Genomic DNA, 13,065 nt, shown 5'->3' with positions numbered 1-13,065 from the left:
GTTTCTTTTTTTATGGTCAACTTTATTGAAATATAATTTACATATAATAAAAAGTTCCCATTTTTACTGAACAGTATGATGTGATCTGACATTTGTACATACTTATGTAATCACCACTGCACTCAAGATCTTTATGGAACTTTCCATCACCCCAAAAATTCCCCAGTTTGCCCTTATAGTCAGTTCCTCCCCTATCCCCAGACCCTGGCAACCATCAACCTGTTCTTTATGTTACTATAGATTTCACCATGTCTAGAATTTCATATAAAAGAAATAATGCAGTGTGAACTCTTTTTCGTTTTGCCTAACATGTTTTGTATCTATTTATTGTTGCAGGCATCAATAATTCATTTTTTTTCTACTGAATAGTATCCCATTGTATAGATAAACTACATTAAAAATATATTCACCTACTTACGGGCATTTGGATTCTTTTGCGTTTCTGGCTATTATGAATAAAGCTGCTATGAGCATTCTCGTAGAATTTTTTTTTTTTTTTGGTGAACGTATGTTTTATTTTGGATAAATATGTAGCAATTGGATGGAAGTTTAAATGGTAAGTGATTGCTTAACCTTATATGAAACTGCCCAGTTGTTTTGCAAAGTGGCCACAGCATTTTGTATTCCAGCCAGCAATGTCTGAGAGTTCCAGTGTCTATGTCCTTGCTAACACTTAATATTATCAGTCTTTTTATTTCTAGCCTTTCCAACAGATATATAGTGGTAGGTCATTGTGTTTTCATTTTTTTTCTTTCATTTACGAACCCAGCAGTATTATTAGTGTCTTCTTTTGGAGAGAACCTGAGATTTGACTCTGCCCTGGCTCAGTTTCAGACTCTACTATTTGACCCATTTTCATTCTGGCTGGAATTGGCCTCCTAGGAACTGGTTCTTTAACCCCCAAGACAAAGCCACAACCAGAGCAGGAGCTGCCAATGGGAAGCACCTGTCCAGAGCCCAGAGAGTCTGCATTGAGTAGCTGTGATTCAGAGCAGCTGATTATCCTATTGCTCATGGTCGTGCCTCCTGGATGCATAAGCAGAGGTAGTGATTTTTGAATTACTGATACAGGCTTGCCCTTCTTAGCTATCCACAGAGGTTCTCATTTATTCGTTTAATAAATACTAATTGTGTGCCTCCAATGTATCAGCTGCTGCTCTGGGTGCTGGGTATACATCTGTGTGTAGACAAGGTCCTTGCCCTCATGGTGTTTATATGAGGTCAAGGGGGTGATAAGAGCTGTAAAGAAGAATAAAGTAGAAATGGGCTACATCATTGAATGACCTCCTTTTCATTTAGCAGGGAAGGATTCTTCGAACAGACAACATTGCAGCACAATGGATGGGTTTCTGGGCTGAGAGAGTTTATGAGAAATTTGTTTGTGGGGCGGACTTCCATTCACCGCTGGTTTAGCTGAGGAAGAGAAGTGAATGGAAAAGAGAAGGGTCTCAGCGGCTGCTCTACCTTTCCCTCTGCAGGCCTGTCCAAAAGTCCTCTTTGCCCACTGCTTGAGAGCCACATTTAAAAGAATGGCACTCCCTGTTCCTAATCTTCCATTTTCAGCCACCACGACCCATCTCTCAGGTCTCCGAACCTGCCCAGTTCAGGTTGTTGCCATGAAACTTCTGAGTAACTGCCACAGACCCCTAATGGTCTGCCTGCCTTCAGACTTGCCCTCACCCTCCCTTCTCCACCTCCAGAGAGAGGGCACACATCTTTCTGAAAGGGCAACCCCAATCAAGTTACTCCCCTGCTTAAACCCTTATTATCATTAAAAAAACACAACTTCTTAATCATGGTCCACAAGACCTTTCATGATTGGATGCCTAGTAACCCCTCTAGCCCCACTGCTTTTCCCTCCTATCCCATCTGCTTTTCATCCTGGCTATGTTGAATCATTTGCTGCTTGCCAAATGTAATGTGCTCTATGTCTTTGATTTCCACATCTTATCCTTTTCCTGCCTTTATGATCCCCTTTTTGTCCACTCTCTTTATTTTTATTTTTATTTTTTTGAGACAGAGTCTCGCTGTGTCGCCCAGGCTGGAGTGCAGTGGTGTGATCTCGGCTCACTGCAAGCTCTGCCTACTGGGTTCACGCCATTCTCCTGCTTCAGCCTCCTGAGTAGCTGGGACTACAAGCACCCACCACCGCGCCTGGCTAATTTTTTGTATTTTTAGTAGAGATGGGGTTTCACCGTGGTCTCGATCTCCTGACCTCGTGATCCACCCGCCTCGGCCTCCCAAAGTGCTGGGATTACAGGCGTGAGCCACTGCGCCCAGCCCTGTCCACTCTCTTTGAGCCTTCATTTTACTTGCAAAGGCTTCTCTAATTCCCCAAAAACCGTGTCTTTTTTTTTTTTTCTTTTTCTTTGGGACAGAGTCTTGCTCTGTCGCCCAGGGTGGAGTGCAGTGGTGCCATGTTGGTGCACTGCAATCTCTGCCTCCCGGGTTCAAGCAATTCTCCTGCCTCAGCCTCCCAAGTGTAGCTGCAATTACAGGCACATGCCAGCATGCCCAGGTAATTTTTGTATTTTTAGTAGGGACGGGGTTTCTCCATGTTGGCCAGGCTTGTCTCGAACTCCTGACCTGAAGTGATCCACTCACCTCAGCCTCTCAAAGTGTTGGGATTACAGGTGTGAGCCACCATGCCCAGCCTCCAAAAACCATGTCAATATTTCTCCTGGGTGCCTCCAAAGGGAGGGTCTCAGGGAGCTGTCACAGTCAGGCAGTGACCTCTCAGCACTCACAGGAAGCATGGCCACCTCTACCATGTCTGGCAGATGCTGTTCTAGGAAATGCCTCTCCATGCCAGCTATCTCTCTCTGCTGCATCCACCCCCTGCATCCCTCTTTCACAACACTTGCAGTCTGTACCATACTTGCTTATAGATGTGTCTATCTCTCTTCTAAACTTAGGCTCCTTGTGGCCAGAATTGCAACTCACTCTTTTTGTATCCATCACACAGAACCCAGTGTTGGCTGAATTGAGTGCAGAAATAAAAGAGAAACTGAGTCAATGATTGCATGAATTAATAAATGAAGGGAGGGATGAATGGATGGCACAATGGACGGCAGAATGCCTCAGCTTTTCCAAGCAAGAGCCTGCCTTTTGTGTTGATGAAAACACATGGTGGAGGAAAACTAGGCCGTTCACTGAGCAAGATGTTAAGTCCTGGTGTTCAGAAACCTACGATTCATTTCTCCCTTCATCTGTCTCAAGAGTAGCAAAGACGAGTCTCTTGTTTACAAAGTCTTTGAGAGACACACCTGAGAAGTCTCCTGTTTTCACTCTTTACCCTTTGGGTCTTGGAGACTTTTTAAAAATTTTTTTTTAAAGGAACTGTCAAAATCGTTAAAAGCAAGGAAGACCCTGGAGGTCTAATGAATGCTTGAGGAGGAGCAGAAAGGCTGGGTCACATGCTTTCCAGGGACAGGTCAAGCCAATGTTCTATGCTTATGGGATAGCATGGAGGATGGCGGTGGGCTGAGCCAACGGTATGTGACTTTGACGGAGTCTTCTGAGAAAGGTAGGTCTAGACAGGTTGGTGAGAAGGAGGGACAGCAGCCTTAGATCAGGGACAGGCTGTGTGTGATCTTCAGCAAGTGACTGAAACTTTCTGACCCTCTGCCCCCATTTCTTCATTTCTTTTTCTTTCTCCTTTCTTTCTTTCTTTCTTTCTTTCTTTCTTTCTTTCTTTCTTTCTTTCTTTCTTTCTTTCTTTCTTTCTTTCTTTCTTTCTTTCTTTCTTTCTTTCTTTCTCTCTCTCTTTCCCTTCCTTCCTTCCTTCCTTCCTTCCTTCCTTCCTTCCTTCCTTCCTTCCTTCCTTCCTTCCTTCCTTCCTTTCTTTCTTTCTTTCTTTCTTTCTTTCTTTCTTTCTTTCTTTCTTTCTTTCTTTCTTTCTTTCTTTCTTTCTTTCTTTCTTTCTTTCTTTCTTTCTTTCTTTTTCTTTCTTTCTTTCTTTTTTTGACAGAGTCTATCTCTGTCACCCAGGCAGGAGTGCAGTGGCTTGATCTTGGCTCACTGCAACCTCTACCTCCCAGGTTCAAGTGATTCTCCTGCCTCAGCCTCCCAAGCATTTGGGATTAGAGTTGTGCACCACCATGCCTGGCTAATTTTTGTATTTTTAGTGGAGATGGGGTTTCGCCTTATTGGCCAATCTGGTCTCAAACTCCTGACCTCAGGTGATCCGCCTGCCTCAGCCTCCCAAAGTGTTGGGATTACAGGCATGAGCCATGGTTCCTGGCCCATTTATTCATTTCTCATGATGGAGAAAAATCTCTGCCTCGTGGGATTGCTGGTGGTTTTAAGTAAGATCATTGCTGTGAGGTGCAGTCATTTAAAATCCAGTCCAGTTGTTCTTCTCCCAACTGAATTCATCACCTCTTCTCTCAATTAATCTCTGTATGTCTGTTGTTGAACTTATCATTGTATTGCAGTGAGTTTGTCTGCATGCTTATCTGCCCACTAGACAATAAGATTCAAGAGAATGGGTGAATAGGTCTTATTCCTGTGGCATCCTCTGAACCCAACCCAGGGCCTTGTATGGAAGACTAGAAGGTGGATAAATTATAAGTTTCATTCTTCTTTCCCTGTTCACAATGCTCAGAAACATAGATCATCCAGTTTGGAGGTGAGGGTGCTTCTTCCAAGACTATCTGTAGCTCTGAGGATTCCAAATTTAGCACATCAATAAATAAACAGCTTCCTTATGGGTAGATAAACAGCTTCCAGATCAACAAACGGTGGTATAATAAGATGTTCCTCTGCAAACTGGCTCAAACAACAATGAGGAAAAGATGCAGGAGTCCCAAACAGAACACGCCAGTGAGGGGATATAAAAGTGAGGGCGTCAGGGAGCTGTCACAGTCAGGCAGCGACCTCTCAGCACTCAGCACAAGGAAGCACGGCCACCTCCACCATGTCTGGTAGTTGCTGTTCTAGGAAATGCTTCTCCGTGCCAGCCATCTCTCTCTGCTCCACCGAGGTGAGCTGTGGAGGCCCCATCTGCCTGCCCAGTTCCTGCCAGAGCCAGACATGGCAGCTGGTGACTTGTCAAGATAGCTGCGGATCATCCAGCTGTGGACCACAGTGCTGTCAGCCCTCCTGTCCTGTGAACAGCTGTGCCCAACCCCTGTGCTGTGAGCCTGCCATTTGTGAGCCTTCTTGCTCTGTGAGCAGCTGCTGCCAACCTGTGTGCTGTGAGCCTGCTATTTGTGAGCCTTCTTGCTCCGTGAGCAGCTGCTGCCAATCCGTGTGCTGTGAGGCCACCACCTGTGAGCCTTCTTGCTCCGTGAGCGGCTGCTGCCAACCTGTGTGCTTTGAGGCCACCATTTGTGAACCTTCTTGCTCCGTGAGCAGCTGTGCTCAACCTGTGTGCTGTGAGCCTGCTATTTGTGAGCCTTCTTGCTCCGTGAGCAGCTGCTGCCAACCTGTATGCGCTGAGACCACTTCTTGCCAACCAGTCCTCTGTGTGCCCACTTCCTGTCAGCCTGTCCTCTGCAAATCCAGCTGCTGCCAGCCAGTTGTCTGTGAGCCCAGCTGCTGTTCAGCTGTCTGCACCCTGCCTAGTTCCTGCCAACCTGTGGTCTGTGAGCCTGCCTGCTGTCAGCCGGTGTGCCCGACACCTACCTGCTCTGTGACCAGTGGCTGCCAGGCTGTCTGCTGTGACCCCAGCCCTTGTGAGCCATCTTGCTCAGAGTCTAGCATCTGCCAGCCAGCCACCTGTGTGGCTCTGGTCTGTGAGCCAGTTTGCCTCCGCCCTGTCTGCTGTGTTCAGAGCCTGTGCGAGCCATCTTGTGTCCCCAGCACTTGCCAAGAGCCTTCTTGTTGTGTCTCCAGTATCTGCCAACCCATCTGCTCTGAGCCCAGCCCCTGCTCACCAGCTGTCTGTGTGCCCAGTCCATGCCAACCTACTTGCTATGTAGTCAAGCGCCGTCATTCTGTCTGCCCTGAGCCAGTTTCCTGCCCATCTACCTCCTGCCGACCTCTTTCCTGCCGTCCAGGGTCTTCTGCATCTGCCATCTGCCGACCAACTTGTCCTAGGACTTTCTACATACCCAGTTCCAGCAAACAGCCTTGCAGTGCTACGGTTTCCTACCGCCCGGTCTCCCGTCCGATCTGCCGCCCAATCTGCTCTGGACTCTTCACCTATAGGCAGCCATATGTGACATCCATCTCCTGCCGTCCCTCCTGTTACCGCCCATGCTACTCCATCCTGCGCCGCCCAGCCTGTGTCACTTCCTACTCTTACCGCCCAGTCTGCTTCCGCCCGTCTTGCACTGAGTCCGACTCTTGCAAACGGGATTGCAAAAAATCCACTTCCAGCCAAGTGGATTGTGTTGACTCAACCCCCTGCAAGGCGGATGTCTCAGAAGAGGGTCCCTGCCAGCCCACTGAGGCCAAACCCATCAGCCCAACCAACCGTGAGGCTGCAGCAGCTCAGCCTGCTGCCAGCAAGCCTGCCAACTGCTAAACTGGCTTCAGCTCCCCAATTCTTGCAAAGCAAGCCACCAGCTAGAGACAAAACTACACTGTCCTCCCCAAAGCTCATTATGACTTAGCTAGGAGCTCTTTCTTTCTGCATTGTTACTCACCATCTGCTTACACCTCAAAGAACTCATCAGAAATGTCAGTATCCTGATCACTGAAATGAAGCCCTTCTGGACAGTGAGAGGGAGACATTCCAGGTTCTTGTCTTCTGCTGCAATTAAGCTGAGAAGAACTGCTTTGCCACATCATCTCAGGTCTCTTTCCTGCACGTAGTCTTTTCTGTCACCACGTATGTGCTCCCTTGCTATGCATGCTTGTGTTCCTTAGGGACTTCTCCAATCAAGTAAAACATGTAACTGTCCAATAAAGGTGGTTAAGCTGAAGCGACTTGCTGTTCTCCTTGCTCTTCCATTAATGCCATAGTCTCATCGGTGACTTGCTTTTTCTTCGACAGCAGCTTCATTCAACCATCCATCCACCCACCCATCCCTCAGGCATTATTAGATAGCAGCTAGGTGCCAGGGATTGTGTTTAGCTCTAAGGATAAACAGAAGTCTCAGTCTTTGCTCTCAAGAAGCTCACTCTCTGGTGGGCAGCAAGACAATTATGACATTCCTTTGTGCCAAGTACTCGGAGATAAGCACAGAGCACCATGAACTCAGCAGAGCGTGGTGGGGGAACAAGGAAAGAATTATTGGAGAATGTGATACTGGCATCGAGTCTTTCAGTACGAGCATGAATCAACCAGCTACAAACAGGAAAGGAAAAGTTTTCTAGGCAAAGGAGACATGTACAAGTGAATGGGGCTTGAGAGCAAATTGTTCATTAGGTGAGGCGTGGGCAGAGTTGTTCTTTGAGGAATGAGCCACGAGGTCAGATTGTAGACAGTGATCTGTCTATGTTGGGCCTTGCATGCTAGACAGAGGTGTTTGGGTTTGTTGCAGGGCTGACATGAAGGCATCAAGGGGCTGCATGCAGGGAGGCGACAGGAAGAGCACTGGGTTTTGGAACATTCCTCTGGCCTTGGTGTGGAGAACTCAATGGAAGAACATGGTTCTGGATATAGAGAGGCCAGGGAGGAAAGGAAGCCAATTGTTTTTGGGTCCACAGTGGAAGAAAAATAAGTGGAGATCAGAGATCATACTTACAGCAGAGAAGGTTGGGTAACTTGGATTTCTTGTGTGAGAATTTTGTTTATGTTCTCCTAGTTCCTCCAAGACACTCATAGGATAAATTCCATATCTTACAATCTCCAAGGACAGAGTCTCTTCAAAGCAGTCACTCCCTACACTTACTGCACAGAATGGAGGCCTATTCCTTGTCCTCAAGGTGCAGGTTGAGTCATCAAGAGCACAGTGTGAGGGTCGACCAGGGCTTCTCAACGCCAGTGTTATTGACATTTTGGGCTGGGTGATTCTTTGTTGTAATGGCTGTCCTGTGAATTGTAGGATGTTAAGCAGCATCGCTGGCCTCTATGAACCAGATTCTAGTAGCATCCCTTGAGGGTGATGATCACAAATGTCTCCAGACATTGCCAAACATTGCCTGGGAGTGCAAAAATCATCCCTGTTTGAGAATCACTGGGTCAGACTATGGCAGAGGGAGAAAGTCAGAAGCAAAACTTACCACATTGATGTTGGAGTTACTGTCTCATCAAGCCATTGGGATTTATCATTGTCTCCTTCCAGAGTCAAGAGTGGAGCTGGCCAGCCGGATGCTGTGGCTAATGCCTGTAATCCCAGCACTTTGGGAGGTCCAGGCGGGCGAATCATCTGAGGTCAGGAGTTCAAAACCAGCCTGGCCAACATGGTGAAACCCCATCTCTACTAAAAATACAAAAATTAGTTGGTCGTGGAGGCGCACACCTGTAGTCCCAGTTACTAGGAGATTGAGGCAGGAGAATTGCTTGAACCCGGGAGGAGGAGGTTGCAGTGAGCCAAGATCGCGCCACTGCACTCCAACCTGGGTGACAGAGACAGACTCTGTCTAAAAAAACAAAAACAAAAAAACAGCTGAGAGAGAGAGAGAGAGAGAGGAGTTGGCTAGGGTTTTGAACCTCTGTACCAAGTACTGGACTAAGTATTTCATACGGATTACAGCAATTCTGTGAAGTAATATGTATTCTCTCCTATTTTTTCCCTGTACATAAGATGCAGAATTTGAAGGACAAACAATCCAAGTGCCCATCCATGGACAAGTAAATTGTAGTATATTCACACAATGGGATATCATACTGTGAAAATGACTGGACACGGGGACATGCAATAGCATGGGTGAATCTTACCAACATAATGTTGATTGATATAAACAAGCTCCGGAAAACCATACGTGTGTATATATTTATGTATATTAATATAATGTGTGTGTATATATATACACACACTCAAACATACATGAGTGTATTGTTCAAAAACCGCAGGCACACATATGTATGAGTATACATGCCTTTATACACATACGCACATACACAAACATACATATATATACACACACACATATATGAAGGGAGTGATAAAATTCACGATTGTCGTGGCTAATAAGTAACATGCAAATGACTAAAACCCAATTATTTCCAAAGCCTAGGTTCTGTGTGGATCATCATATTTCTCAATGTGGTCACAAGGTGTCTTTGTTGATACACTGCGTGTTTTTAGTGCCTTGAACTACAGCAAGACAGCTGTTCTTGCGATTGAGAGGTTCCTTTAGGAGGAAAGAAAACAAGAGCAGAATCACTTAGAGAAAAATGGATGGAGAATGGATTGCGTTAAAACTATAAAAGTGGTATAGGATATTGGACTGAAGTTGATGTGATTTTTCAATTATACTCATGTTCCCATTTTGATTGACATATTTAGTAAGACTGAAAGTATTAAATACTTCCTTTGGGAAGATGAAGAGCTTTGGGGTGTAAATATTCAGCAATAAACCACAGTGCATGGATTCTTGCAGATTGAAAGATGCCAACATGAATAGAGACAAGAAGGAGGGCAAAAGAAGTGATCCATGGTGTGACATAGAAACCAATTGTGGGGAAAAAGGCATTTCAATGACAGGGGAGAAGGTTTTCCAGACATTGTTCTGATCAAAAACGTTTCTCTTCTTTTTAAAATGAGGGTGAGGAGGGTGCCAAGGAGAAGGCGTTTTGTAGCTGGGGGTTTGCAAAGTACCCTCCAGCGTTTCCAGTATTTTCAATAATTTGTGAAGCAACCAAAACAAACAAACACCCATAAAAAAAGAATCTGAGACACGGCAATGCAGTTGATGAAATCGCCGTACTTTGGAGACTTAGGTAAATAGCTAACACATCCAACAGACTGAGTTAGTGGCAGACCCAGAAATCAAGGCCAGCCCCATCTGGCTCCCCGCACCATGATCTTTCCACTCCGTCATGCGCTCCAGCATGAACCAGGCCAGGACGTTGGCTGGTGTAGAACACTGGACCTGGCTGGTGATGCGGAGCCAGGACAAGCCCAGAGGAAAAGCAGAAGGGCCAAGAAAGTCCCTCATGAATTCCTCTTGGAAGAGATTGGTTTAACGTTAACACCACTTTTCAGTGATTTTTTTTTTATTATCACTTCTGGCTGTTGTGTTTTTATTTGTATAGAATTCATATGCTGTTGATGCCCTGGGGTGGGTTTGATCCTTCTCGATGAAATATTTGGCAGTTTTTTAAATTTCCAAAATTAAAAGACTGTGTTTGAGTGTATTGATAAGCAGAGGTAAGTACTCACACCAGTGTGGTCTAGTTGCTGATTACAGTCACTGGAATGGGCGGAGGATCCCCTGGGTGGGGCCTGGGCAACCTGCCCACGAGCCGGCCTGCTGCCATAGGAGTGTCAGCCTGCAGCCACTATATCAGTGTCGCCCTCTCCCTGCCTCCCCAGAATCAGGGAGTCTAATAGGTGGTTAACATTAGGGGTTTGGCAGTCAGACAAAGCTAGGTTTGAATTTTGTTTCTATGTCTTATCATTTGCATAATTTTGGGAACATGATTTAAAATCTATGAGTTAGTTTTGCCACTTCTTCCGGTTTTTTCTTTTCTGTTCTAAAAAAATATTGAGAGGAACCAATTTGGGGGAGATTTTAGGCTTCCTAAAAAGGCCAATGAAGTTTTACATTTTAATATTAACTTCGTTTTAAACCTGGTTTCTTCTGTATTTATTACTTTTTTTTTTTTTTTTGCCACTTCTAACATAGTGATGACAATTATACTTACTAAAGTCATTGTGAGGATCCAATGAAAAATGCAGTCAAGGGCTTGGTCTAGTAACTATGCAATAAATGAAAGCCATTTCTATTGTTATTATTAGTAATAGTACAGTAAACAAGTTTCAGGAATGCTAAATGGGAAGGTTTTAAAAAGAGGTGGAGACACTTAAGTGTCCCTGGGTTCCATGGACTAATTTTCCATTTCCCGTCTTGACACCCCCTCCCCAAACTGGGTCAAGGCTTCATTTCTGATTGAACAGCGCAAAGCTGCATTCCTGGAGGAAGAGCAGGGCCGCTCTGGCTTGGTAGAGGCCTCCTGATGAAAGGTTAGTGCCAGGAAAGGCCTGCTTCAGTAAGGCTGGGGAGCAACCTGTAAAAGAGACAGCTCATCCAAGAGCAGGCGCAGTGTCAACAAATCCAAATGCAGTGCAGAACTCCCGACTCAACAGACACATTTTCAAAGTTGGAACAACATCTCCCAGGCTCCTGAAGCCTGTTAATCAGATATTTGCATGCAAGTGAGTAAAAACAATAACAAGGAAAGATGCTGCATGTCGTGCCACCACCCCTAGTGAAGGACTATAAAAGCCCCTCTGTATCGGATGTCTTTCAAATGCAGGTATACTGAGCTTGCGACTTCCCAGAAAGGTCAGCACCAGCACCATGGCAGACAGCTGTTGTCCTGGAAACACCACAGCCATTCCAGCTGTGCCCACCATCACCACATACCCAATTAGAAGCGACTTTCGGCATGCTCTCTGTTTGCCTAGTTCCTGCCACAGCAGAACGTGGCAACTGGTCACATGCCAAGAAAGCTGTCAGCCATCCATTGGTGCCCCAAGTGGCTGTGATCTTGCTTCGTGTCAACCTACCTGCATCCCAGCAACATCTTGTGTGGGTTTTGTTTGCCAACCTATGTGCTCCCACGCAGCCTGCTATCAGTCTGGCACTGGTCAGCCTCCTTGTCTGGTTAGCTCATGTCAGCCATCCTGCTCGGAATCTACTTGTTGTCAGGAAAAGTGCTGCAATGCCAGTCCCTGCCAGCAAAAATCCTGCCAGGAATCTGTCTGCATGTCTGGATCATGTCAGGCAGCTTGTGGCCAATCAGTCTGCTGTGATGCTGGATCCTGCCAGCCATCCTGCTCTGAAGTGACCTCCTGTCCGGAAACTTCTTGCCTACCAACCGTCTGTACAGTTAGTCCATGCCAACCAACTGGGTGCCAAGGAAGTTCATGTCAACCCGTCAGTGGTGAAGGCCAGCCCTGTAAATCAACTTATTATCAACCCATCTGCTATATTTTCAAGCCTTGCCAATCAGCCCTCTACATGCCTGTTTCCTGCCAGCCATCGACTTGTGTGTTCAGTTCTTGCAATACTACTTGCTGCGTCCCTTCCCTTTGCCAGGCACTTCACAGCCAACCGGCTGCTTCCACATGCTTCATCTACCAGCCAGTGGCTAACTGCCAGGTCCCTTGTTCCGCAAAGGACTGTTGCAAACCAGCTTCCTGTGACACTGTGATTTCTGGCCAACCAACCTGTGATGGACCCACTTCCTATAACCAGAGTGGCTGCAAATCAGCTTGCTGTGTGACTGGTTTAGGCACATCACCCAGTGGTGCCTCCAATTGCTTGCCAACTTCATGCCAATCCAGCTGTGAGTCCAGCTTCTGCAAGGCAACACTTTGTTAATGGAGCACTCTTCACACCTCCTCTGAGGGTCTGCCGCTGTCTATAAATGCATAGCCATCCCTGGGTGCCTGCCTCCCACCGAGTACAAATGCTGCCTGCTTTCTAACTTTACCGTGAGTCTACCTCCACATTCTTTCCAGGTGCTGACCAGGTAACTTGTCCAGGCACAAAGAGATCTTTCTTAACCAAGAATACCTTTCAGCAACCATGGACTATCACACTGCTGCTTGCATTTCCTGATGATGTCAATTCATTTCACTTTAGCAAATCCTCTCTTGTTTATCTTTCTTGATGCTGCCTGGTCTTTCAGAAGACCCTTTTGCTGCTAGCTGCTAATAAAAATGTGACTGGTTAAGTATGATAAATAAGACTCTTGGAGTGCTTTCATTCCTATGCTCACCCCTATGTAGATTTCCTTCAGGTCACATTTGAGCACAATGAGCTTGAGTCATCTAAGTCAGTGGGTCTGCATTGGTCTGCAAGGGTAGCTGGTGTCTAGGATTATAGATTCTCCCGCTGGACGAGAGTAAGGGCGAACAGTTCACTGGCTTCCAAAATTTTCAGCACCAAGGATTCTTTTTTTTTTTTTTTTTTTTTTTTTGAGACGGAGTCTCGCTGTGTCTCCCAGGCTGGAGTGCAGTGGCGCGATCTCGGCTCACTGCAAGCTCCGCCTCCCAG

General features: G+C 46.2%; 2 protein-coding genes across 2 annotated transcripts; both read left to right on the top strand.

Annotated features, from left to right (window-relative positions):
• Positions 1 to 4,868: 4,868 nt before the first annotated feature.
• On the top strand, positions 4,869 to 6,534 carry LOC105472168 (keratin associated protein 16-1). Its single transcript, XM_011725184.2, has one exon. It carries the CDS (start codon positions 4,919 to 4,921, stop codon positions 6,470 to 6,472), a length of 1,554 nt encoding a protein of 517 aa, XP_011723486.2. The 5' UTR covers positions 4,869 to 4,918; the 3' UTR covers positions 6,473 to 6,534.
• Positions 6,535 to 11,361: 4,827 nt separating this feature from the next.
• Positions 11,362 to 12,387, top strand: KRTAP29-1 (keratin associated like protein 29-1). Its single transcript, XM_011725185.2, has one exon. The coding sequence runs from the start codon at positions 11,362 to 11,364 to the stop codon at positions 12,385 to 12,387; it is 1,026 nt and encodes a 341-aa protein (XP_011723487.2).
• The last annotated feature ends 678 nt before the right edge of the window (positions 12,388 to 13,065 follow it).

This window comes from Macaca nemestrina, chromosome 17, assembly GCF_043159975.1.
Source record: "Macaca nemestrina isolate mMacNem1 chromosome 17, mMacNem.hap1, whole genome shotgun sequence".
Classification (NCBI taxonomy): Eukaryota; Metazoa; Chordata; class Mammalia; order Primates; family Cercopithecidae; genus Macaca; species Macaca nemestrina.
Note: the sequence above shows the minus strand (reverse complement) of the source record. Positions and strands in the feature narration are given on the sequence as shown.

What these genes read in the sequence shown, in the direction of transcription:
- LOC105472168 (XM_011725184.2), top strand. Translation starts at nt 4,919, where the DNA reads ATGTCTGGTAGTTGCTGTTCTAGGAAATGCTTCTCCGTGCCAGCCATC.
- KRTAP29-1 (XM_011725185.2), top strand. Translation starts at nt 11,362, where the DNA reads ATGGCAGACAGCTGTTGTCCTGGAAACACCACAGCCATTCCAGCTGTG.